Below are 24850 nucleotides of genomic sequence, written 5' to 3'. Positions count from 1 at the left end.
GAGAGAGGATATTTCATTTCTTTAAAAAATAATCACAATTTCAGACAAAACCTGATAGGCGATAAATACAGAATCTGAAATCTGGAAAGCTCCTTTATCTCTTTTCTTTTTAGAAAAAAAAAAAAAAATTCAACTGTGTTCAAATACCACCCCCCACCCCACCCCCACCCCCATTTCCCTTCACCATATCACTTCTCTCCCCATGGATCCAGAAGGCTTTTAAAATGCTGGCTTGGATGTTACACAGACCAACAACCCAAACAGCAGCAACAACAACAGAAACTCCCCCTTTTTCATCAGCCCCAAGATTGTGAAAATCACAGGAAGTCCAGGTTGGCTCTGGCATTTATAGCACTGACATACATTCAGTCCAGAGAGGCTCTGGTGACAGGCATTCTAAACAAGGCCCTGTCCAGGGCCGCCCCCCTCCTTGTCAGGCCTGGAGTCCAGCAACCACCCTCTCACACTACCACAGACCACGTGCATACACCAGCCAAGCCTTTCCTGCACTGGGAAGGGAAGAGAAGAAAGACAAAGACCTGGGGGTTCTGCACACTTCAGTGGGCCCAGGTCTCCATCTCAGCTGCCTCTGACTTCTGCAGCTTAAATCTTGCCTGCCCTAGAGGTGAGAAGGGCCAGGGGGACCTTGGAGGGCAGTTAGTAGACCTAACCATCTTGGTTCCATCCCTGGCAGTCCCCTGAGCCCCTTTCCCGCCTTAGCTCCAACCAGAGACGTGTCCTGCAGATCTGGGAGGCCAAGAGCTGAGGACCAGGGGACTGAAAGGCTGGTCTGTTCCGCCAGTCCAGGCAGCGTGTCCGCCGGTACTAAAGGAAGCCTGGGTGTCTTTTCCCATCTCCTCACTTGGCAGAAAGAGTCAGAACGGAAAAAGTCAAAATCTAGGAGAATATCATCCTTGAGGCCCCCAACCACAGTCGTCTTTCCCCCAGGCCCCCGTTTGTTTCTGCTCGGAGGGCTAGGTCAGCTGGTAAACATTAGTGAGTGAGAGGGGAGGGGGTCTTTCCTGAGGGTTCTAGCAGAGTCCATGCTCCTCATGGCTCAGCCTGGAATTGCTACTGCAGGCCGCTGCGGGTCACTGGGTGACAGTAGGGTTTAACACCCCCCCAGCTGGCCCCAGAACCCCAGGCACTGAGCCTTGCAGGGAAGACACGGGGCTCAGGGGCTCCGGGACGCTTCTCAGTGGACCTGGCTGTGGCTGGGGAGGCTGTGGCCCAGAAGGCGGGGGTGGCTGTTGCTGCTGCTGTTGCAACTTCTTCTTGTTGATTTTCCTTTCCTTTGCTCTACGGTTCTGAAACCAAATTTTAACCTGGAAATGAAAAAGGTGGAGAAAAACAGAAGGCGGTGAAGAAGACAGCGAAAGCATAAAGGGACAGTATTTGACACTAGATCCAATGCCTCCTTCTCCAGCCAAAGAGGTCCCCACTGCACCCGAAGGACAGCAGCCCATCACCCAACTTTTCAGACAGCCCATATAACAGCCCAGTGCTGGAGCTTCTCCCAAGTTCCATGCAGTCTCAAGAGGGAAGGGCCTCTCTCTCCCTCTTTGTTCCTCAGGTTTCTTTCCAGAGCAACCTTTATCTACAACTTTACTGGAAAAGTTCAGAGTCTCAGAACTAAGGAAGACAGAAACTGCCAGGCCCTTTCTACACCAAGCAAGGAGGCTAGGGCTAGATGTACTTCAAAATGACAACCTTTGGCCTTTAGAGCTAAACGGAAATGTAATAGTCCTTGCCTTGGGGCTGAGAATGAGTTTTAATGAGGGGTTTCCTGGCTGTGAATTTGACAATCTAGAGCATTCAGGAGCTAAGCCTCACCCCTCCATAGTTTTTCTGAACAGAGGCTGGTATCCTACATTAATTTTTCCCCCAATAAAGAGCTGGGTACAAAGAGAGTAAGTCTTTATTGACCCAAATCGGATTCTGCATTAAACTACACTCAGTTTGTGTGTGTGTCTGTGTGTGTGTGTGTTTTACCTCCCAGGTCCCCCGAAATAGAAAAAAAAAAATCACAATATACATATGTTTTTTAAAAAGACAAGTAGACGTGGAAGAAGCCTTTTTAAAAAAGCATCTAGAAGGAAAAGTCTCTCGATCCTCTTGCTTAATCTGCCCACAGAACTGGGTGGATCCTGGGGCCTGGCTTCTAACCCTCCCCACTGGAGCCTCCCAGTTAGTGACTGGGCCCTGGAGGGTTCCCACCTGCCTCTCTGAGAGCCCCAGCGTGGCGGCCAGTTCAGCTTTCCTCCGGATGGTGATGTAGCGACTGTAGTGAAACTCCTTCTCCAGCTCCAGACGCTGGTGGTCCGTGTACACGACCCGGTATTTGTCTTTCGTCCTGGTTTTCACTGTGGAGGAAGGCAAAGTTAGCCCCGAGAACTGCCGGGCAGCCCATCAGTCATGGGTAATGACAAACCTCCCTAACCCAGGAACCATTTCTCTTCCTCCATCGCCCTGGGGGGCCGCGGTTTGGCTGGTTCCTGCTGAGTCTGACACGACCCCCTCCAGAGGGTGTGGGGGGGGCGCTATTCAGGACAACTAACCTAGTCTTGGAATTAAGTGGTTTTTGAAAATTAAAGAGAAACTAAAAATTCATACAGATAGCAAAGAGTCTGACACGACTGAGCGACTGAATTGAAAAATACATACAGGTGATAGCAGAACCCCATCTGGGGTTTTGTAAAGCAAATACAGCACCTGAGCTGATGAGGCCCAAAAGGAAAACAGTCCTGGGAATATTCAGATTTCCAGGCCCATCAGAGGTTTAAAAAAAAAAAAGCTCACAGTAAAAACAGCTGGGATTGTGGGTATGTGGGTGGGGGGATTCCCTTTCTGTTTGTTTTATTAGAAGTGGAAAGGGGGTGCAGCAGCTGACAGCTGTCCCCTCAGGTCACTAGAAACTGCACACGCCCCCCCACCCGGGCTCACCAGCGTATCCGGTGGAATTCTGAGCAGGGGTCTGGCAGGCCGCTAATTCCTCTCGCTGGGGACGCTCTATACCTGGGCGAAACTGGGTTGGCACACTTTTCTTTTTAATCCTCCATTTATTTCTGCTGCAAACCCTGCCAGAGCTATCCTGACCAGTGATCTACTGCTCATTGGATTGAGTCAACATATTAAACCTTGCATTGATTGTTTTACTGAAGGGCCTTGACAAATAGTGCGACTAGAGTCCGAGCAGGCCGGAGCCCCGCGTCTCCACCGAGTCTGTCCCGGGTCGACCCTCGGCAGAATCCCCCAACTCAGGAGCTGTTCTCGCTCGGCCCCAGGTCGGGGTCTTCTCCCCAAAAGAACAGGTTCAATCGCCCGGTGCCCCGGGGCTGCAGAAAGATCTAAAGGGTCTGGGGAGTTGCTCGGAGGTGTTTAATGCCCCGCAGGCCGACTTTGTTCAGGTAAAACCCTTTGCAAACCACAACAAAAGCGCCCTGGGAAGATACAGGCCGGATCAGAGGGAGCTCCCCGGAGCCGCTGAAAGGAGAACACAGCCTCAAACAATGCAGGACAAGGCGATCTTATCAAAGAAAAGCCCTTTCAATGCCTTAATAACAACCGCGTTCTGTTTGAATTACCACTACTGAGCAAATGGCGGGCCGGCCTTCATCCCCCTCCCCGCCAAGCGCATTAACATCAACACGGCGGCAGGCGCATTTGAATGCGCGCGGTGGCCCCGACCCTGCGCCCGCCGGGAAAGGAAAGGCAGCTGACACGTCCTGGGAACCTGCGCTACCGCCCCCAGCCCGCCCGCGGTGGTGGCCCCTGTGTACAGAGGGGCAAACTGAGGATCAGACTAGATCACCACGCAGATGGTGTACGGGGGCCAGGTGGGAGCCACAAAGGACACCTCCCCGGGCCGGAGAGCCGGGCGCAGGGGAGTTCTCCGAGCCGGACTCTCCAGGAGCGGGACTCGCCTTGGGGCCCTCGGGAGCGGCTCTGACTGGGGGCTGTCCTTTCAGTATCCGGAGAGGCCGGGGCAGCGCGACCAGGCCCCAGTGTGCTCTGCAGCTCGCGCCCCGAGGACCTTGGAGATGCCCCGCACCCCCTGGGAACCAAGGAGGGGGCTGGAGTCGGGGAGAGATGAGAGGGACTTGTCAGAATTCATTATTGACTGCGAAAGTCACCACCCTCTTTCCGGGCCCTAAAAGAGACAATGGCAGGGATGGGAAGGTGTATATCAAAGCGGACTGGGTCGGGTCCCACCCGCCCCCCCTTCCCCACTCGCCCCTTGACGGATGAGGCTCCGCAGAGGAGTCGGGCTCCGGCCGGCGGGCCGCCCCACATTAACATCACAAGGGCGCCCGGCGCCGACTGCGGCCTTGCCACCTTGGCGCAGGACTTCACAGCGGCCTCTCCTCCGCTGACCCCGCGGCCCAGGCTCCGGTGGCACGCCTCCCTCTCCCCCCCGCCCGAGCCTGCTCAGCGCGCATTCTCCCGGGACGCACCAAGGATCCCGGCCCGGCCCCGCGGGCCGGCGCCCCAGGCAGGCTCAGGATAGCCAAGGGCCTTCATCGGGCGCGCTCTCTGTCCAGGCGAGCGCGCCTCCTCTCGGGGGAAGGGACCCAGCCGACCCTCCAGGTCGGCCCCGAGGCCTCCTCCCCAGACCGCCGCAGTTCCCCCCGGTGATGGGTCCCGGTTTGTGCGCAGTAACGCAAAAAACCGAATCCGGGAGACAGCCCCCAACGGCTGCTCTGATTTATGCGGCTGTACTCGGCTATAAAACCCCTGCAAAGTGGCCATAACCTGCATGCGAGCCGGGCTGGGCCTGAAAGGAGGGAAGAGGAAAAAGCGGAAGTGCAGAGGGCTGGGAAAGACTTCATGGAGGGAAAGCGGAGCCAGCAGGACTCTCCCACCACACCTACTGGAGCTCCTTCCCCACTGGACACACTCAGACACCAGACGGGGCAGACCCGGAGCCCAAGAGCCTGCTCAGTCCCGCCAACCCGGGATCGCTGCAGAGACATCTCTGGAGCAAGCTCGTTAAACGAATATGCGCGCACACACGCACACACACACTCACGCGCGCGCGCACACACACACCCACACACTCACACGCGCACACACACCAGACCCTGGGGAGGAAGGTTCCGGAGAAACGATCTCCGTCTAGAGCAGCGGCGGAGCGCGCACGACCCCTGCCTCCCCTTCTCCCTCTGCAGACATGAGGGGACTCCCGGGGCGTCCAGTCCCAGCCCTCCGGCTTTTGATTGAAATGACCCCTGCGCAGATCAAAGGTCTGAAGACCCGGGTGCTCCCCCCACCCCCGCGCCGCACCTCTTCCCCACTTCGTTCCCGGGACCAACACTTTCTTTCAGCTTCGGCAGCTTCGCCCGGTTTCCCCAGCGCGGCAGCTCCGATCCTTACCTTTGGCTCCCATGGCTAAACCTGGTCCCTCGCGCGACCACGCCGCCCTCCCGGCCCCCCCGTCCCTTGCTCTTCCTGAGTGGCCGGGACAGGGAAGGACGGCGTGCCCCTAGAGCCCGGCCCTGGGGAGCTGCAGGGTAGCCGCGCACCGAGCGAGGACGGGCGGCAGCAAGCCGGGCGGACGCGATCACTGCGCTGCAGCCGCGCTGCGCCACGTTCCCGGGAGTCTCCCGAAGGTCTGAGGACCCGACCTTACGAAGGAAGGGCGGTGGGAAGGAGGGAGCCTCCCCTTTGCCTTACACTGAGCGCGGCTCCTGAGACCAGGACCTCCACTCCCGACCCCGCTATCCCCTACTCAGGGGCCAGAGCAGCAACCCCCGGGGGGGAGGGTCCAGAGCCCCCTAGACGAGGTCGCCCCGCCCCGTCCCCCTTGCGCGGAGTCCCCGGACGCGCGGGGACCGCGCCTTCCCCCGGCGCCCGCCAGCTCACCTTGGCTGCCCAGCGCCGGCTGCGCGGGCTTCCGCATCCACTCGCACAGGTTCCGCCGCTGGCCGCCGGGCGACAGCTGCTCGGCGGCGGCGGTGGCGACCGGCCCGGGGGGGCCGGGGTTGAGCGTCTGCAGCAAGCCGGAGGCGCAGGAGGGCGCGGCGGCCGGGTGGTGCGGGTGGTGGTGCGGGTGATGGTGCGGGTGGTAATCGGCTGGCCCGCTGTAGCCCATGGCGGCGGCCGGGGAGCCCCCGTTGAGGCCGTGCGCTACGGCGTTGGCGGCGGCCGCCGCGCCCCCCGGCGCGTAGCCGTTCCAGTCCTCGCGGAGCGGGGCGCCGTAGGCGGCAGGCCAGGACGGCCCCGGGGACTGCGCGCTGTCCAGGTTGGCGGCGGCGGCGGCCGCGGCCGCCACATGGTATCCGCCGTAGTCCGGGTACTGCGGGGGGCTGACGAAGTTCTGCGGGGCCAGGTTGAGGCTGCCGGAGTGGCGCACGGAGCTGGGATACATGCTCACGTCCTTGTCCAGGAGGTAGCTCACGTACATGGTGGCGAGGGCCCGACGGCGAACCTCACCATGCTGCCCAGGGACGGACGCTGGAGGCTGCTGGGGGGCGCCGCGCTGGCGAAGGGGGCTAGGGGGCGCCGGAACGGCGGGTGGCTGCGCTCCGGCCCGCGAAGCTCCGCCGGCTCCTCGCGGCGCTTCTGTCTCTGAGGCGGTCCCTGCCTCGGGCCTGCCTCCTCCCTCCCTCCCTCCCTCCCGCTCTCTCTTCCTTCTTTCCTCCCACCTCCTTTCCACTAGGCTGCAGAGGCGGGGAAGACCCGCCACCGGCTGGCGTGCGGAGCCCCAGGCCGGCGGCCTTACGTGATTAACGAGTGTTTACAAGACTCTATTAGTAATGACACAGACACCAATGGCTGGAGACGTCGAGGCGCAGCGCGCACCCGGCGCACAACCCCTAGAAACACGATTTGCATTTTAAAAGATTAGGGAGGAGGGGGGGAGCTCTCGAGAGGGCTGAGACCCATCACAGCTAAATATTCAAACCTTTATTGTTAAGAGCTTCCTCCTTCCAACCTTGGTGCACTTTAACCTCCAATCACAGGTTCAAAGAATGAAATCAAGAGACTTGCAAAAGGGGGTGGAGGGGTGGGGAGAGCTATCTTGGTGGGAATCGGGGTTTAGGAACTGAGGAGTTGTGTTTTTGCATTTGCAGGGAAGGGAGGGGGTGTCTAGAAGAAGCTCCTTCCATCCCAAAGAGAAAAAGGGAAGCCATTGCTTTGATGACAGAGTTTCTGGCCAGCCTGGGAGGTGACGGGTGGAGCCGGGAGAAATAAGCCTGTTCCTTTCCCCTCTGTGCCCCTGGCCAGGCTGACTGTGCTCCTCAAACAACTGTCACCGCTGATCATTTGTTTTCTTCCCTAGGGAAACAGCTGGCCCTCCACAAGAGATAAATTAATACCCTAGTTGAACGTCACATCTCCGAGTTCATCTCACATTTGGGACTCAAATTAAAGCTATTAATTTTTTTGGAAAAAGCATTTACACTCCAAATTCAGAAATCTTGACTGCAAACCAAGAAGAGAGTGGTAGTAGTCGGGCTGCTGGGAGGGCGGTAATGGAGAGGAGCAGGAGGGTTCGCTAGAGTTCTGGTGTTTCTTGAGCTGGGTCCTGGTGTGTTTGTTGCCTGTGAAAACTAAGCAAATTACACTTATATGTTTATATACTTAAATACGTGGTTTAAAATCAGGAAAAGGGACTCTAGGATTTCTGCTAATGTCTACCTAGGTATGTATATGTCATACAACATACCAATGGCTTAAAACCATTCTCATTTGCAAAGTAAAACATTTCTCCAGAGAAAATAGTTTTTCATCTCCAGGGGATGGGAAGAGACCCCCGAGCCATCACTGATGATTGTTTCTGAAAAGCCCCAAGTGGGGAAGGGTCTTGGATTTGGAAGCACTGTGTCGCAGGCTGGAAGTGGCGGCCATGGGGACCTGTACTGCATGGCCTGGCTCGGGACCCGCCAGGACAAGTCGGAGGACAGGAGCTCAGGGCGGCCAGATTTGCTTGGGCAGGTGCCCATCTCGGTTCAGCGACCGCGGGGAGTGGGGTCTGCGGCTGCCAGTCTACCTCTGTCTGCTCCGGGTCCAGACGGCGCTGCCAGACTGGGATCTGAGGATCGGCCCGGGCAGTGGGCTGGGCAGGCGGACTGGGTGGCTTTGAGCGCTCCAGGAACCAGCGGGACGCAGTGGCTCTCCTGCAGATCCACCCTTGTCGGTTCTCGCCGCCGAGCAGTCTCTGGTGTTTGTCACTTCCTCGTGTGATCTCTGGAGCTCCTTCCAGTGTCCTTTATCTCCTAGATCTTCACATCTCCCCAGATCGGGAATAGAGCGGATCTTGTCATCTTCTCCACTTTACCGAGGACAGCCGGCCGGCCGCAGAGTTCCGAGAGGCCAGGCCCCAGCAGGATCAGGGCTTCGGATCTCCTCCTTGCTGGTCCCTCCTGTCCTCTGTGTTTCCTAAGGAAAGAGGTTAAAATGGAGCAGGGCGGGTGGTAACAAACTGGGCAATCAACTGGTGAAGGCTGTGGCAGATCATCCTTGTGGATCTCCCCGGGCCTGGCCCGGATAACTGAGTATCATGGGACCTCTTGAGAAATAAAATAGGAAACAAATTACAAAGCCTGTTACAGAATCCAAGTCACTGAGTTGGGAGGGGGATCACGGGGTGGGGGGTGGGTGGGAAGTCTGTGGACCTGGATGAGGTCGGGATGTGGGAGGTTAAGTGGTGGGAGCATTGCAGACGTTTGATCTAGCAAACATCTTCCTCCTCTTCCTGGGAGACACAATCCCTCTTTCCGCCTCCACCCCCCCTACCCCCGCCCCGCCACCCCCGCAGCCCCCTCCCAAGCCTCCAGCTCTGGAAGCTGAGGCCCAGGCTTGCGCCCAAGTCTTCGGAATGTGGGCATTCTTTGGGACAATCGCTTTATTGGGGAAAGCCAGCCCCCTCCACCCTGCGGTGGCCGCTTCCTGCGTTTTTATGGCCGCCGGCCGCTGGCTAATTGTCCCGGTTTTCCAGCTGTGTCTCCGCTCTGCCCTGGAGAAAGGGCCCTGGCCTGCCTGCCCAAATGCTTTGGGAGCGGCCTGGGTTGATCTGGCCCCAGGGGTCACACCAGATCTCAGAGAGGCCCATGCTCACTTGGCGTGTGGGGTGTGACGCTTGGAGAGAGGACATTGGCTGGTGTCCTTCATGAAGAAATGGGCCCTCATGGCAGTAGCATGGTCCCTCCATGGTTCTGGGCTCTGGGCTGGGGGTGAGGGGAAAGGAGGCAATAATGATGTCCTTGGACAAGCTCCTTGGAGTAGAAATATCCCCTCATGTCTGGGTTGCTCCCTCAGCCAAGAGGGGGCCCATCTGGGTTCCTGCAGGGGCAGGCTGTTGGGAGCAATCAGGGAGGGGTGCAAGGTGGCTGATGGGAAGAGAGCCTGGTGTCTTTTCATCACCATGGCTTAGCCTCTGAGAGCCCTTTGTCAGGTTCCTGACCCCTGGAAACCTGCTCTGGGTGGGGGAGGGGAGGCAGCTCCTCGGGGCCTCTGGGTGCAGGTGTGTGGCCCTGGGGGAGTGCAGGTGCCACGTGGGACAGGCCTCCAGCAGAGACCAAGGTGCCTGGTGCATTTCTTAGAGCCTCTTGGCTTGAGCTGAGAATCACCCTCAATGGTTGTCCCCAGCCTTCACTCTTCAAGGCTCTGGCCCAGCCTACCAGTACCTGGGTCTCCAAGTCATAGGGAAGTTTGGGGCTGGGGTGGGGCTGGGCCTGAGGTTGTGACCCCACGGAGCTTGAGTAGGCTGCTTAGGGCAGGACAGGGTGGGAAGAAAGAGACCCAGGTAAATAAAAGGGTCCAGAAGACTCCGGGGCAGGCTCCACTTAGGTTATCAAAGGGACGTCTCTTTGTTACTGACAGTGTCGGGGCCACTCCACATTCCTCTGAGAGGGTCCGGGCTTCCAGAATCCTGGCTGCTGGCAAGGGCAGGGGCACTGAGCCGGGTGGGGAGCAGGAGGCACCGGAAGGGGCTGGCCATTCTTCCAGGGAGATGAGACACTCCTTGAATCCACAGATCATTGACAGGGCTGCCTCTCTGCTCAAAGGTCCCCAGTGTTTGCTCCAGCCTGGGGGGGGAACTCTGCTTTTCCCCGTATTTGTGGCTCCTGGAACTGGGGCACCTGTGACCCTTGACACCTAGGTAGGGCAGGCTGTCTGTTCCACCTTAGCAAGCGAACCTACTTTCTGAAACCCTTTCAGATCAAGGAAATGATCCAAAGAGCGCTGCCCTTGCAAACTCCCTCTCTTGCCCTGCACAGGAAGCTTTCAACCTGCACTGACCTGAATTCCCAGGAGAAATAAGGAAGAGCAACAAGGAAGAGAGTGTTGTCTGATAAAACCATTCAGCTTGGCAGTCTACACTGCTGTGGGAAAAACTACTCGGTCGCTGTGTAGTTTGGAGTTGGAGAGTTTTGGGGCCAACAATGGCACGAAGTCAGCAATCCCCTCACATAAAGGAAGCCTCTATAAGGGGTGGTTTGATCCCCCAAGAAATCCTGCCCTGCCGCTCTGCTAACATCTCTGGGAGGGAGATCAGTCACAGTGTCCTCTCTGTAGGGTCTCCCCAGAGTCCGCCGCCTGCTCAGTTCCATCAGGCCACAAAGGAGCACAACGTGTTCATCCTGAACAGCAGGGAGGGGCTGCAGCTGCCCACAGCTGCCCGGCTTCATTCACAGGCTCGTCCCCACCCAAGGGAGTCAAGAATGTTCCCCCCAAGCAAACTGAGTCTCTGGTCCTGCCTACCTGCGGGAGAGTTCCTGAAATTGCAGGAGGTCATCGGTGGGCTAGATGTTTAACACTCAGAGTGCAGGAGAGTGGATAAAACAGTGAGCTTTCTCATCCGGGGCAAGAAATAATCCCCCCCCCCCGCCCCCGCTCAAGGAGAGCTAGGAAAATAAAAAGCCTCAGACGAAGGGCTGATATTTGGGTGCAGAAATCTGGTTTTGCCCACTGGCTGCAAATTATGGGAATAAATGGTGGTTGCCCATTTTCTTCCCCCCACCCTCCCCACCCACCCTGCTAGAATCAGTCTGTGGATGTTGTACGACTTGGTCTAATTCTGTGTGATGCGTGAGCACAGAGCAAAAATTAAAAGCCTGAGAGGGAGCGCTCACTGTGGAGAATACCCGGCCCCCGGGCCAGCAACACCTAAATGCTATCACATGGCTTTGGCGCGGAGTTACCGCTTGTTCCCTTACCGATGTCTCATGCCTAAAGTGATGACCTTTGTTTGGCATATGAAAATATGTTCCCGGGAAGCCCTACACAGCAGGCTGTCTGTGGCAGAGAGAATGGGCTCAGGTAAGGGTGCAGCTCTCCTTGGGTTTCCGGGCCCATTGGAAGCTACTCTCTCAAGAGGAAAGTCGAAAGTGAAGTCGCTCAGTTGTGTCCAACTCTTTGCGACCCCATGGACTGTAGGCTACTAGGCTCCTCTGTCCATGGGATTTTTCAGGCAAGAATACTGGAGTGGGCTGCCATTTCCTTCTCCAGGAGATCTTCCCAACCTAGGGATTGAACCTGGGTGTCCCGCATTGTAGGCAGACGCTTTACGGTCTGAGCCACCAGGGAACTTTGGTGGGGGGTTGGGGAGGTGGGGGTGGAACAAAGGAGTTCATGTCTGTAGCCTTTGCATTTTACAAAGGAGCACTCTGAGGCCCAGAGAGGTTGGGTGACATTCCCAAGGTCACACAGCTAGCTGTTCCGGTCACTAACATTAAATGAGCTATATACAGGTGCATTCTTTGTAGCCAGGAGCACTCTGTGCAAATGTTAATAATTACTAAGGCTTCGGGTGCCACCCTGGAAACTGCCTCCCCAACCCCAAACCGACTGGCGTCATGGGGGAGGGGGGAAGCCAAACTCCCCATCCCTACCCCACACACCAAATAGTTTGAAAACAATCAGGTTGAGCGGTTGTGACAATTCTGCTTTCCAAGTCCTATTTATTATATTTCTCCCTTTCAGGGGCACCTGCTAATTGCAGTGTATAAGGTTATTGAATTGAACTCCATCCAGATGTTTCTTCAATTGCCAGCAAAAGTATCCATCTATCCCACAGTAAATTACTTTCTGTAAAAGAGCTCATCTTTATTTTTTGAAAGGGAACCCACATCCTGTGGCTGACCCCTGGAAATGTGTCAAATTCAAAATGAGTAAAGGGAATGCAAAGAAATCAGCTTGTTTTTCTCACCATCCTCTACTTCCCCAGCAGTGTCCCTGCACCTCTTTTGGACACACGGCCCCAAAGGGTCGTACCTGTATGGATGGCGGAAAGAGACCACCCATTCAGTTTCCCATCACATAGGTGAGTGGGACCTGGGCTCGGCAGTTCCCAGTGGGAGCGTTCTCCTGGGGCTTGCGGCAAGCGGTCTGCTTGCTGGCTGGTCTTGAACATTTCAAGGGGGAGTGACAGTGGGTGAAGCAGCACCATCTCGGAAGGCAGTGTGTGTGGAGGGGTTGAAGAGATACTGAAACTGAAATCAGCTCTTTGCTCTCCGACTTTTCTTAGAGTTGCCGTCGTGCTTTTTTTTTAAAAAAATGAATTAGTTAAGTACGGGTATTAACTATTGACCCCGGAAACTGCACCACCACTTCTGCACCCTCTCCCCCGACATCTCCGGGCCACCCAGCGGTCCTGGCTGGTGGCTTTGCTGAGGCCCGAGTCCGAGTCCGCATGTCTCCGCTGTCCATTTGGTTCGTTTCCCGCATCCTGCGCACTGGGAACACAGAAACCAGAAAACATGCCCAAGCCCAGGACATCACTATCTGAGCCAAGATGTGGCAGAAGAAAGCTGCCCTGCCAGACCTTGGCAGCCTCTAGAGAGCCGCCCGCAGGAGGACGGAGGTGGATGTGGGGTGTCCAGGGTCTTCCCCGCGCCCCCTCCCCACCCCGTCCTCTGCCAGCGCTTGGGGCTTAGGTAGAGACTCTCCCCTTTCTCCCCCAGCTCCTTTGAAGGGGCGGGTTCAGCACGTTCCCCTACCCCGTATCCCCTCCTGAAGAAACAAACAATTTTGCAAACAAGCTTTAAGCCCTCAAAATGTTAACAGTGTAATAGTAGACACCAGATGGTGCCTGAGCCCAGCAAAATGCAGCTCCTCACCTCTAAAAATAGGGCTTTGGATCCGGCCCTGGGGATTCCCGCCTGTCCTAGCCTGAGCATATTTATATGGGGGTCCCTCTAAGAGGTGGGCTCACCCTAGGGTTGGGCAGGGTCCCTTCAATATAGTTTATTATTCTCAGTCTCAGGCCCAGCCCTTGGTCCTTGTATCCAGGGCCAGAAAATCTTCTTTGTCAAACAGCAGGTTTCTCGCTTGTGTCCGGAAAGCCCCCAGGTTACCCCAGCAAGAGGGAGGCAGGCGTCTAGCCCCAGGCCCAGGGGCCCCACCCTTGCACCCAGGTCCTTTGTAATAGACACCTGGTGTTCCCCCATCCAGAGAAGGCTCTGGGGACTCCCCTGGCCCCGCTGCCAGCCCATGGCAGGGGAGATCCTGGTCTATAGCGACGGTGGGGCCTCAGCTCACCTCCTGGCTTCCCCACCTACTTCTCTCCCCAGCCTCCCGCCTTCACCCTCACCACTAGCAGGCAACACCTGTAAGTTGGCAAAGGGGAGCGGGGTTCCTGGATTAAAATTCCCGTGCTACCATGGTGGCTTCTCTCCATGGAATTTAGCCCCCAACCAAGGGTGCTGCTGTCCTGCTTTTTATGGAAAGATTTTATTGCTCCTGTTGCCCTGCAGACCCCGGCTGGTCACTAATGGAGGTTCGTGTCTTCAGAAGGGCCAGTTCTGCCTTCATGTCTTACTCCCTCTGTGGTGAGGAGAATGGCATGGCTTGTTTCTCCTCTGCCAAGAGAAGCCAAAGGAGCGCTTGTTGGGGTTTGTTGGACCTTCTGGTGGGTGTGACTGGGAGAGAGAGAAAGGTGGTGGGCTCCTGCTGTGTGAGCAGACACACTAGACACCAGCTCTCTGGGGCTCTGGAACCCCAGGTCCGGCCTCTTCTGGCCAGAACCGATTTTCCTCCGTTCCCCGCTTTATCAGTTCTATAGGGGCCCGGACCTTCAGGGCCATCCAGCTTGGAGAAGCCCCACTCCTAGCCTTTTCTGCCGGCCCCCACCGGGTGCCTCCACAACGCCGGCCCCCGCGGGGCGCTCTCCCGCCCTCCATCCCCGCAGGCCGCTTTGTTAGTCCCAGCTCAAGCTCCGCGGTGTTTGTCCAAGTTTCAGAGAGACTCCTTCCACTCTCATGGAAGTGTCGGCGCAGCAACTAAGGTGGGAGAAGAAGGAAAAAAAAAAAAAAACAACAGACAAACCGCTGGAGAATAAGATTCCTTTTTTGTCCGTTTTGTTTTGCGGCTGGGGGTATAGCAGGAGAGGGTGCGGGGCCAAAACGAGCTGGATAAGCGCTTTGGAATCCGCATAGGCAGGTGGTGTCAACGGGCCGCAACGGGAGTGAAGAATTGGAGCAGTGAGCTGGATACATCGGTGGCAAAACCCGAAACTATCAACAGATATTTTGGCAAAGGGTGCGCGTGTGGGGAGGGGGACAGAAGGGCTCGTTATTCGTGCGACTGTCTCGATTCGCCCCGGCCTCCGTGCGCGGGGGTGGACTCCGTTCCAAGCGCATCGCGCGCGCCCGCGGCCCTGGCGCGTCCCGACGTGCGTCCCGGGGTCCTCTGCTGGCGCGGCCGCTACGGCTGTTCCCCGAGCAGGTCGGCGAGACGCAGGTGGCAGATCTTCTTCACCTCGCCCAAGGCGGTGCGCAGCTCCTGCGCCGGGGGGCAGCGCAGCCGGCGCGCCAGCTCGCGGGGTGCCGCCGCTGGGTCGCTGAGGCGCACGGCGAGCACGAAGGGGAAGCCGAAGCGCGTGCGGTACTGCGCGGTGAGCTCGGTGAACCGGAGCCGCTCGGCAGCGCCCAGATTCTGCAGGCCCGCGGCGCTCTGCTCCCGCTGCGACTCGGCGGTGAGCCGGCCCCACGGCAGCTGGCGGCCCGCCAGCTCCGGGTGGCAGCGCAGGACGCCCTCCTGGCCTGCGGAGAAGCACAGACACACGGCGGTGGGAGGGTGTTATCGCGCCCCGAAGGGCTTCGGAGAAAAGCAGGGTCCCGGGACGTGATGAGGGGCACCTCAGGGCGTCCAGTGCACCCGCCCCCTCCAGCTCGTCCTGAACCCTGCGCCCCTCCAACCCCGCTTCACTCGGCCTCGGCCGGGGCCCCGGGGGCGGGGCGGGAAGTGACAAGTCTGTCCTTTGAGACCTTGGGGCCAGCAGAGCGGCGGGGAGCGGCCGCGGAGGCTCGGAATTTACGACTTGCTCGGGAGGGAGCGGGGACGCGATAAGGGAACCCGAGCGTTTCGTATCTTTTCAAAGTCCTTTGCTCTCAGGGGGGCTTTGATGTCGGAGAGGGCCGGACGCAAGGGCCTGAAGACTTCCTGCAAAAGCCAAGGAATGGGTTTCGCTCTGGAAAGAAGACGGGCGGGGAGGATCCACAGGGATAACATCCTTGGAGCTTGGCAAATAAATGCCCAGGGTTTTGTGACCCTAAGTGTGAGCTCTGAGCTTCTGGAATCAGGCGTGCAAAGAGCTTTGCAGATGATTAACTGCAAAGAAACCCATTTCCAGCCGAATCCTACGGCCCTTTGAACGAAAGTGGCTTCCTCCTTTTAGGAAAACAGCACCACTCACCACCCACCGTGTCTGAGGCTCGTTTCCCTTCTCCCACGGTAGATCTCAAAACAATTCTTGGAGAACAACCTTTCCTGGGAAGGCAGCTTCTCCACATCTCTGAACACTGGCCTGAAATTGGCCACCCATGGTGTGAGTCCTGCGATTTCAAGTCCTAATCCAGGGGGGTTTCCCTGAGCCCTAGCCAATCATTTTACTTAGTTCTCTAAAGGGAGATTTAGAATCCGTGGGGCTGGGCAAGATTTCAGATATGCTAAACAGGGAACCCGATGCGAACAATGGGGCTGATGACACCTAGCTTGCTGAGGAGTGGCAAGGATTGGAGACAATTCATTTACCCACACAGCACCTGATGCTAGCGGTTTTTCAATAAATAGCCATATTACCTGCCCTAGTAAACTCAGTGTAACTGGGCTGCCCTGCGGCTGGAAGCTTCTGTCCCTGGGGCTGAGGACAGGTGTGGGGCTCCTCTGGAAAGGGGGGATCACTGATTGACTCTTCCTTTAATTAGGGTATAAACTCCCCCTGCTTAAATCTTATAGTTTCTGCCCAATTAAAGGACGACTGGGATTGTTGACTTGTGGACCTGTGTCCTGAGAAGTGGGAGAACTGGGGTGGGGGGAACTTCTGCACTGAAGAGAGGCTTCATCAGAGGCTCAGAAAGGAGTAACTGACCTGCCCAAGGTCACTGAGCCAGGAAGCTGCCTGTGTGGGGCTCCTGGACTCCAAACCACTGGCTTTGGAGCACTGGCTGCCCCTTCAAGATTAAAGGTAGTTTAAAATGAAACTCAGGTCACCAGTAATCCCATTTCGGCAATACCCCCCATTTTAGAATACCTCTCCTGGGCCTTGCAAAGCTGGGGGTCTTGGTCCCCGCGTCCAGCGCATCCGGGTGATGTGAAAACGTAGGTGATAAAGTCCCTACCTGGGCGCCCCCACCCCTGGGCTGGAGGGCGGCTGTGCTGTGGAGGCTGCCCAAGCCTGAGGCTGGGTGCCCCCTGAATCCGCTCCATACCCACCCAGTCTGGACCCCCCCAAATGGGCGTGGGCGGCAGGGGTCTGGGAGGCTCACAGGCCCTGACCGCCCGCCCTGCACCCCGTCCTTGTTTATTCAGATTTTCAAAGGGGTGAGGAGGTAAGGGGGCTGGGACCCCCCCTTCTCACTGAACTCCTCAGTGTCTCCCCACCCCACCCTCCCCCCATTTCTTACTCTGCAGAGGCCTGGCTCCAGCGCAGGGAAGGAGGTTTTTGCTAAGAGGACCTGGCCAGGGTTGGGTTTGTCCCCCGGTGGCCCCAAGCAGAACCCTGGTCCTGTGGGTGGCCGCCCGCATCCCAGACCTGCCTCTTCTTTCTGGCCCTGACACCTGGCTTCTCACTCCGTTGGGCTCTTCCCTCTCTTGAAAACATCACCTGGGGTTAATGTTTGCCCAGGACTGAGCGTGTTTTCCGCTGGTGGCAGGAGACAAGGGGGATGAGAGAAGCGCAGAGCAAAGAGAAGAAAAGAGATCAGAAAAGAGGATTTACACACACACACACACACACACACAGCCCTTAAATGTAGGTAAAGGAGGATGGTGCGGGGAGGCAGGGGAGGCAGGCAGGGAATGGTAGCTCTGGAGAAATAGAACCTGAGCCCATTGACCCAAGGACTCCATCTTTATTGCCCCAAACCACTGATACGCCCCTTCCAATCCTTCCTGCCGGACAGCTCTGTGCCCCCTCCAGCGCTGCATCCCCAGTGGCCTTAAGCCCCAGTAGGAGGCTGGAGACCACGCCTGGGTACTCCCCACCTCCCCACCTCAGCCCTGCAGTCCCCCTGCCTGGAGTGCCCAAACCTGGCTGGGTGTCTCACTTCAGGCCTTTCAGTACTGTCTGTCCTTCAGTTGCTCCTAAAATCTGAGACAGCACCGCCTCTGCCATTGGCATGGCACGGTCTGGAGATGCAGGTGTGGACAGGCACTGTTTGCTGCGACCACAGACCAAGAATCTCTGCCCCTTGAAGAGTTCCTGGCACGGAGCCGACAGTCCTCATTTTATTAGCAGACAGTGGCGGCCGCTGAAGAGCAGGGGGTCGGCCTGGAAGCCCATCAACGTCCTCCAGTGTCCCCACACTGTCCCAGCTGGTGTACCCTCCCTCCTGTCCCGTGCATGGCCTGGGCCAACCTCTCTCTCCACTTGTGTTCTGGGAGCCAGTGCCTCCTTCCACGTCAAAGGCTACGATTTCAACCATCAATCCCCCCCGCCTGCCCACCATCACTGCCACTTCATCAACACACAAACCGGCCTTGGAAGCACTCAACCCCTAAACAAAAGGAGCGCCCTCTCTTGATTGCCTGTGGTCTTCTAGTTCCTCCCAGCCTCTCTGCTCCTCCTCACAGCACAGCTGCTCCAGGGGATTGTCTCCTCGGCATCTCCACTTCCTCTCCCCACCTCCCAGTCTCACCCCATCACACTTCCAGCCCCACCGGCCTGCCAGGCTGCACTCCTCGGGTCACAGGCGACAGACAGCTTGCTCAAGCCAATGGCCAGTGCTCTGGCCTCTTCTCTCTCAGCCTCTTGGCAGCATGTCATGTGGTTGGCCCTCTATCCTTGGAAGATTCCCATTATTGCTTATTCTCATCACTGGTCCAGATCAGCGACACAAGTGCTCCCGGCCTCAGTCCTCACACCTTCTCCCTTCTGATTCACATGGATGCCCTAAGTGTTCTCATCTAGCCCCCTAGCTTCAAATGCCATCGATTATTTCATGACACCTGGGTCTAGTCTAGTCCTCAGCTTTCCCCTGAGTTCCTTTGTTATGAGCCACCTGAACACTCAATATTGTCCCCTGGATGGTTATTTGGCATCTCAGCCTTGCCAAGCTCCCATTCTCCATCCTGTCCTTTCAGTGCTGAACTCTTCCTCGTTGCAGAAAACAGACCACCACCCACTCAGTTGCTCATATAAAAAACACAGGCGTTATCCTTCATTTCGGGCTTCCCAGGTGACTCGGTGGTAAAGAATCTGCCTGCCAATGCCGGAGCCACAGGAGACGCAAGTTTGATCCCTGGGTTGGAAAGATCCCCTGGAGAAGGAAATAGCAACCTCTCCAGTCTTCTTGGCTGGAGAATCCCATGGACAGAGGAGCCTGGTGGGCTACAGTCCGTCTGGTCACAGAGTCAGAAACAACTTAAACAACACAACAATCCTTCATTTCTCTTTGTTTCTGACCTGCCTTCCTGCCACAAATCTATCAAAAACACCTGTTGGCTCTAACTCTAAAATTCTTCCTGAAAATCCAGCCACATCTCTTCATCTCTCCCGCTCCAACCCTAGTCCACCTTACCATCACCTCTCGATTTTACTGCTACTGCAGGCCCCCCTATGGACGGAGGAGCCTGGTAGGCTGCAGTCCATGGGGTCGCTAAGAGTCGGACACGACTGAGCGACTTCACTTACACTTTTCACTTTCATGCATTGGAGAAGGAAATGACAACCCACTCCAGTGTTCTTGCCTGGAGAATCCCAGGGACGGGGAAGCCTGGTGGGCTGCCGTCTCTGGAGTCGCACAGAGTCGGACACAACTGAAGCGACTTAGCAGCAGCTTAGCAGCAGCAGGCCCTCCACCTGACCCCTTTCCTCACATCTCTCCACTCTCCACCATTCTCCAACCGCCTTGGTCTTTCTTGTCACTTCTTAAGAAAGACCTCTTTTATTACATATGTTCTATCCTAATACAAATGATCTCCTAGTTTCTAGAATTGAAATGATCGTTTTTATGTATGTTAATCCTGCATCTCTTCACTGGAATGTCAGCTCATTGAAGGCAGGGACTTGTCTTGTTCATGGCTCTATCTCCAGGGCCGGGGACAATTCCCCAGGGAAGAGTAGGCACTTAGCAAGTGTTTATTGACTGACACTCTGGGGAGAAAGTGCTGTATATTTGACTGAACGAACACATCTTAATAGCCTCATATAAATACCTTATAGCCTGCATTGAAGGAAGTTATCGGTATCCAAGTCTTTGATGCTTTCAACAACTATCTTCTGAAATAAATATTAAGTAATGAATCATGGCATTATTGCTATTTTGAAATACCACAGAAAGATGCATGATTAACTGTTATGACATTTTTATTGCTCTTTGATGTTTAATACAAATCACTATTGAATTTGTTCATTATTGGCCATGGGTGTGGGTGTGTGGGTGTGTGTGTGCGCGCGCGCGCGCGCGTGAACCTTCTTCCCTTTATTGTCATTCCTCTGGCTTGGGAATCAGGAACTGATTGGCTTGAAAAGGTATTTTGCCAATTAGTTTTGGTGCTAAATATTAGTCCTATACTGCCACCTACTGGTCAGTAATCACCATAGTGTCTTCGAAATGTATAGTCAACCTTGGCTTACTCTTGAAACAAAATTTTCAGTTTTCTTTCAATGGTAGAGTGTTTTCTTAGATCATCTAAAACAAATCCTTGACCAGATAGATCATCATAACCTGAACATCTCTATAAGGTCCCTTTTAGTTTTAGGATTCAAAGACTCTGTTACACCCAGTTTGTTGTTTACTATCTAAGGAGTAAGTCGTCCCCAGTGGCTCAGCGGAAAGAATCTGCCTGCAATGCAGGAATAAATGGGTTCAGTCTCTGGGCCAGGAAGATCCCCAGGAGCAGGGAATGGCAACCCAGTCTAGTATTCTTGCCTGGGGAATTTCACGGACAGAGGAGCTTGGGGGGCTATAGTCTATGGGGTTGTGAGCAAACATCGAAGAAGAAAAGCTAGACTTTTACTTGATTATTTTAAAAACTAGGGAAGGGACTTCCCTGGCAGTCAATGGTGGGGACTTCACCTTCCAACACATGGGGTGTGAGTTTGATCCCTGGTTGGGGAGCTAGAATCCCGTATGCCTCTTGGCCAAAAAGCCAGAACACAAACAACAGAGGCAATATAGTAACAAATTCAATAAAGACTTTTAAAATGGTCCACATTAAAAAAAAACACAAAACTTAAAAAAATAAAACCCAGTAAGTTCCCTGGTGGGATTCCCTGATGGGATTTTCACTGCTGCCGCCCGGGGTTCAATCCCTGATCTGGGAATTGAGATCCTGCAAGTCAAGAAATGTAGCCAAGAAAAAAAAAGATAAAAATAAAAATAAAACCCCAAATATCTGGTACATCAAGCATTAGCATTATTGAATAAATCAGTGAATGAATAGATGAAGTCCCTAGAAACTGTTTCTAGATTCTGCCTTTGAATTTCCAGAAAATTCTTCAAAAGCTGTTGGGTTAATTATCAGGGTTGGTCTCAGTTTTCTTATCTGTAAAATGGGGATACTAACGATAATCCTTATTTTATAGGATTATTATGAGGATTAAGGGAGTTAGTAAATGCCAAGTGTTGGGAAAGGTGCTTAAAAGACAGCAATAGTAAGGGGAAAATGCATTTTAGGGGTTGTCATCCTTATTTCCACCACTAACTCTGCTTGCTTAATGCCATGAAGATGATTAGATAGGAGGAAGGTGATTAGAGAGGGCTGCACTCCCAGCTGCCCCAGGCAAGTGTGGCCACCAGCACAGGGCTGAAAAGCAAGCTCTACCAGCAGAGAGGTCCCTCAAAGAACTGCCTGGAGTGCAGAAGCAAGCAAACGCCCAGGTGGCTCCAACTCCGTCCAGAGGTTTTGTCCCAGTGACCGCTTCGAAAGTCACCCCAGTTAAAGTGTGTGGGGAAGGGTAATGCCAGGCTCCACCATCTTTCAACATCCCCTTAGGAACGATTTCATTCATTCCCTTGGCAAACTTTGATCATGTTCCAGTGTTCTGTCCACGGGGTGGGATGGGATTCTGACACTGGCCCAGATACAGTGGGTCCCTCGTGCTTGCAGCTAGCTGGGCTGTGGCAGGGGGTTGAGGGGTGAGGGTGGGGGTAGGGGGGCTGCGGGATCAGCTTTGGACAGGCAGTGCGTGAGGGTCAACAGGGCCCCTACATTCCTACTTGCGACAGGTGTGGGATCTAGTTCCCTGACCAGGGATCAAACCCGGGCCCATCCCCTGCACTGGGAACTTGGAGTCTTCACCAATGGACCACAGGGAAGTCAGGGCCTCCACATTCCTGTCAGCTTGGTTTAATCCCCCATCCTCCCCTCTTCTTGAATGTACCTAAAATGAAATAAAGGAGCCCCTTGTTTGGGAGGCTCCCTCTGACCTCTGGAAACCTTGCTGGGGCCGGGTGTCAGAGCCCTGGGCTCACAGGCCAGGACTGTTGTGCAGAAGAGCGCCACGCCTACAGCCCAGCTCCCTGTGGAAGCCCCTCTGTGAAGACAGCCTGTCCCCTCGAGGTCCCTCAGCCAGTCCAGGCTTCTCCAGGGACCTTGAGGACAGCCCGGGAGGCAGCCTCGGCCGCTGACCTTTGGCCTGTGAACCCTTGGGAGGCCGTGTGTCCTTCTGACTCACCTGGGATTGGCCTGGCCCCAAACTTCCCTCCTCTCCCCACCCTACACCCACAAGGGCCTCCTTTTCTCTCTCCACCCAAAGGAAATTGGCATTTTCTACCTCTTTCTCCAGAGGGATTTCTTGAGACTTCTGTCTTTCCCCCTACACCTCACACCCACAGGGAGCTGCTGACCTGAGGGACTCTACTTTCCTTAGCTGCCTAGTCCAAACCGGCCCTTTCTGGTAAAACATCAGCCATTCTCTCTTTCCCCCCAGGCTCCTCAGATAGTCCGATAGGGAGCAGTCTCCTCTCTTGCATAAGGGACATTCCCAAAGCCAACGCAAGGCTGAGGTGGGGTGGGGGGCGGGCACTAGCCTGACCTTTGGTCCCTGAGCAGCTTTGAGGCCAGAGGAGGCGGCTGCCTCCTCTTTCCTGGTAACCCCAGAGCTTTAATATTTAACAGCCAGTTTACCTGAGCCAAGGAACCTTCTTTCACTCTACTGTCCACTTAACACTGCAAGGACTTGACTCTCTTTTGCAAAAGTCTGAAGAAACTCACCAAGCCTTACAGCAAAAACAAGTAAATGTGTATACCAGGGACAAGCAACTAGGCTCAAATATCTCAAAACAGTTTGATAACAAAGAAGAAGTGGACTCACAGATGGGAAAACTAGAGGTTACCAGTGGGGGGTGGGGTGGGCAGGAGGGGCATTATGGATGGGGGAGGAGAGGTGGAGACGATTGGTCTAAGATCCGCTCGGGAATATATCATACAAGATGGAGAATACAGCCAATATTTTGTAATAACTAAATGGAAAGTAACCTTTAAAAATTGTGTTTAAAAATAAAAACAGCCACAAGACCTCCCCTCCCCCCATTTTAAAAGAAATCTTTTTTGGCCACACTATGGCTTGTGGGACATGAGTTTGAGTAAGCTCCGTGAGTTGGTAATGGACAGGGAAGCCTGGTATGCTGCAGTCCATGGGGTCACGAAGAGTCAGACATGACTGAGTGAACTGAACTGATGGCTTGTGGGATCTTAGCTCCCCAATCAGGGTTTGAAGCCAGGCTCTTGGCAGTGAAACCTGAGTCTTAACCACTGGACCATCAGGGAATTCCCTCTGCTATCTTTTTGATAAGCACACCTGAAATCCCTCTGTCAGCGTCCAACCCAAAGCCTTACCTGACAGTGGAAGACCATCAATAAAGGCAAAAAAGTGCTTCTCTAAATCTCCCAAGCCAGAGAACGGGCGCTTGGACCAAACCGCGGCTGCAATCAGAGGACATCTCTCGATGACATTTCCGAACACATCCACAAATTCTCCAAAGTCCATGGAGTTGACCTTCTCAATGTCCATGGCTTGTGCCCCAGTGGCGGTGGCGAGACTGGGCTCCCCCTGGGTGAGTGACTGACACGTCTCTGCTCGTCGAGTTATATTTGCTGAATGCACGGGCTTGGGTTTTTTTTTTTTTTTTTTTTTTGCAACACCAGCTTGGCATGTTTTAAATGCCTCTGGGAAAAGCAGAGATCCAGAGTTCTTGTGCAATCAACCAACACAGGCTTAAGGTCTAATCCAGGGAGCAGAGATCTTGCAGAGGGGGAAACGTGTACAGCCAAACTCTTACCACCATCCAAGCAGGCAGAGGCCATATTCAGCCTCAGCATTCAAGCCAGTTAGCCTTCTGGTGCCATTAACATTTTAGGCTGCCTGCTTACTGTATTTGTTTCATGACTGAAGGACTGACAGCCAAGAAGTCAAGGAACTTTGCTTTTCAAAGAAGGTAAGTCTGGTGCCAGAAGTACCATAATTACAGGCCGTGTCTTCAAATATGGAGGAAGATAAATATGTATAGGCACACCCATACACACACACGCACATACACAGGGCTTCCCTGGTAGCTCAGTTGGTAAAGAATCAATCCACAATGATACAGGAGATCGCCTGCAATGTAAGAGACCCAGGTTCAATCCCTGGGTTGGGAAGCTCCCCTGGATATGGAAATGGCAACCCACTCCAGTATTCTTGCCTGGAGAATCCCATGGACAGAGGAGCCTGACAGGCTACGGACCATGGGGTTGCAAAGAATCAGAGGTGACTTAGTGACTAAACAACAATCATATGCGTGTGTGTGTGTGTGTGTGTGGTGGGGTGGTTAAGTTGTGTTCACCTCTTTGAGACCCCATGGACTGTAGCCTGCCAGGCTCCTCTGTCCATGAGATTTCCTTTGCTCGAGTGGGTTGCCAATTCCTTCTCCAGGATGTTCCTGACCCAGGGATCGAACGCACATGTCCTGCATTGGCAAGCGGGTTCTTTACCACTAAACCACCAGGGGAGCCGATATATATGATATGTATTGCCTATCATATACGTTGCATAGATATGTGAACAAACACTGGATCCTGTATCGTGTGTGAAGCTTCAGGCAGGCATCCAGTGTGGAGGGCCTGGTCCCAGGAGAGCTTGGATCCAGGCTCTGCCCCCTACTAGTTGGCATTCGTCAAGTTATTAAACTTTTCTGAGCCTCAGTTTCTTTGTCTGTAAAGCGGGGATAATACAAGTATTTGCCTGATGGGATTTTTGCAAAGATAAAGCAAGTTAACTTAGCAGAGTGCTCCTGTTAACATCTCACTGCAGAGGTGTCGGCTGATACACTGCAGGAAGTCTGCAGAGGACCAGCCACAGAACATCCTCTGCTGTCCCTTCTGCCACCAGAGCCAACACAGCCCTTTCCTGTCCCTGCAGGTTCCCTGCAGACAGGCTAACAGCCAGTGTGAATTTCTTTCTGATCTCCGTCCCCCGGCG

General features: G+C 54.9%; 2 protein-coding genes across 2 annotated transcripts; both read right to left on the bottom strand.

The window, feature by feature from the left end:
• Positions 1-203: 203 nt before the first annotated feature.
• On the bottom strand, positions 204-6543 carry CDX2 (caudal type homeobox 2). Its single transcript, XM_055541845.1, has 3 exons — positions 5863-6543; positions 2218-2363; positions 204-1325 (listed from the first exon to the last, which is right to left on the bottom strand). Exons 1-3 carry the CDS (start codon positions 6401-6403, stop codon positions 1092-1094), a joined length of 921 nt encoding a protein of 306 aa, XP_055397820.1. The 5' UTR covers positions 6404-6543; the 3' UTR covers positions 204-1091.
• Positions 6544-14294: 7751 nt separating this feature from the next.
• URAD (ureidoimidazoline (2-oxo-4-hydroxy-4-carboxy-5-) decarboxylase) lies at positions 14295-23404 on the bottom strand. Its single transcript, XM_055541844.1, has 2 exons — positions 23230-23404; positions 14295-14987 (listed from the first exon to the last, which is right to left on the bottom strand). Exons 1-2 carry the CDS (start codon positions 23402-23404, stop codon positions 14650-14652), a joined length of 513 nt encoding a protein of 170 aa, XP_055397819.1. The 3' UTR covers positions 14295-14649.
• Between the last annotated feature and the right edge of the window lie 1446 nt (positions 23405-24850).

This window comes from Bubalus kerabau, chromosome 12, assembly GCF_029407905.1.
Source record: "Bubalus kerabau isolate K-KA32 ecotype Philippines breed swamp buffalo chromosome 12, PCC_UOA_SB_1v2, whole genome shotgun sequence".
NCBI lineage: Eukaryota > Metazoa > Chordata > Mammalia > Artiodactyla > Bovidae > Bubalus > Bubalus kerabau.
Note: the sequence above shows the minus strand (reverse complement) of the source record. Positions and strands in the feature narration are given on the sequence as shown.

Bases quoted from the DNA above. Each gene is read 5' to 3' on its own strand.
- CDX2 (XM_055541845.1), bottom strand. From the start codon at position 6,403: ATGTACGTGAGCTACCTCCTGGACAAGGACGTGAGCATGTATCCCAGC. The intron at 2,364-5,862 runs GTGAGCTGGCGG...CTTCCTCCACAG, and splicing joins GCCGGCGCTGGGCAGCCAAG to TGAAAACCAGGACGAAAGAC. The intron at 1,326-2,217 runs GTGGGAACCCTC...TTTCATTTCCAG, and splicing joins TGGGGCTCTCAGAGAGGCAG to GTTAAAATTTGGTTTCAGAA.
- URAD (XM_055541844.1), bottom strand. From the start codon at position 23,404: ATGGACATTGAGAAGGTCAACTCCATGGACTTTGGAGAATTTGTGGAT. The intron at 14,988-23,229 runs GTAAGGCTTTGG...GCTTCTCCGCAG, and splicing joins TGATGGTCTTCCACTGTCAG to GCCAGGAGGGCGTCCTGCGC.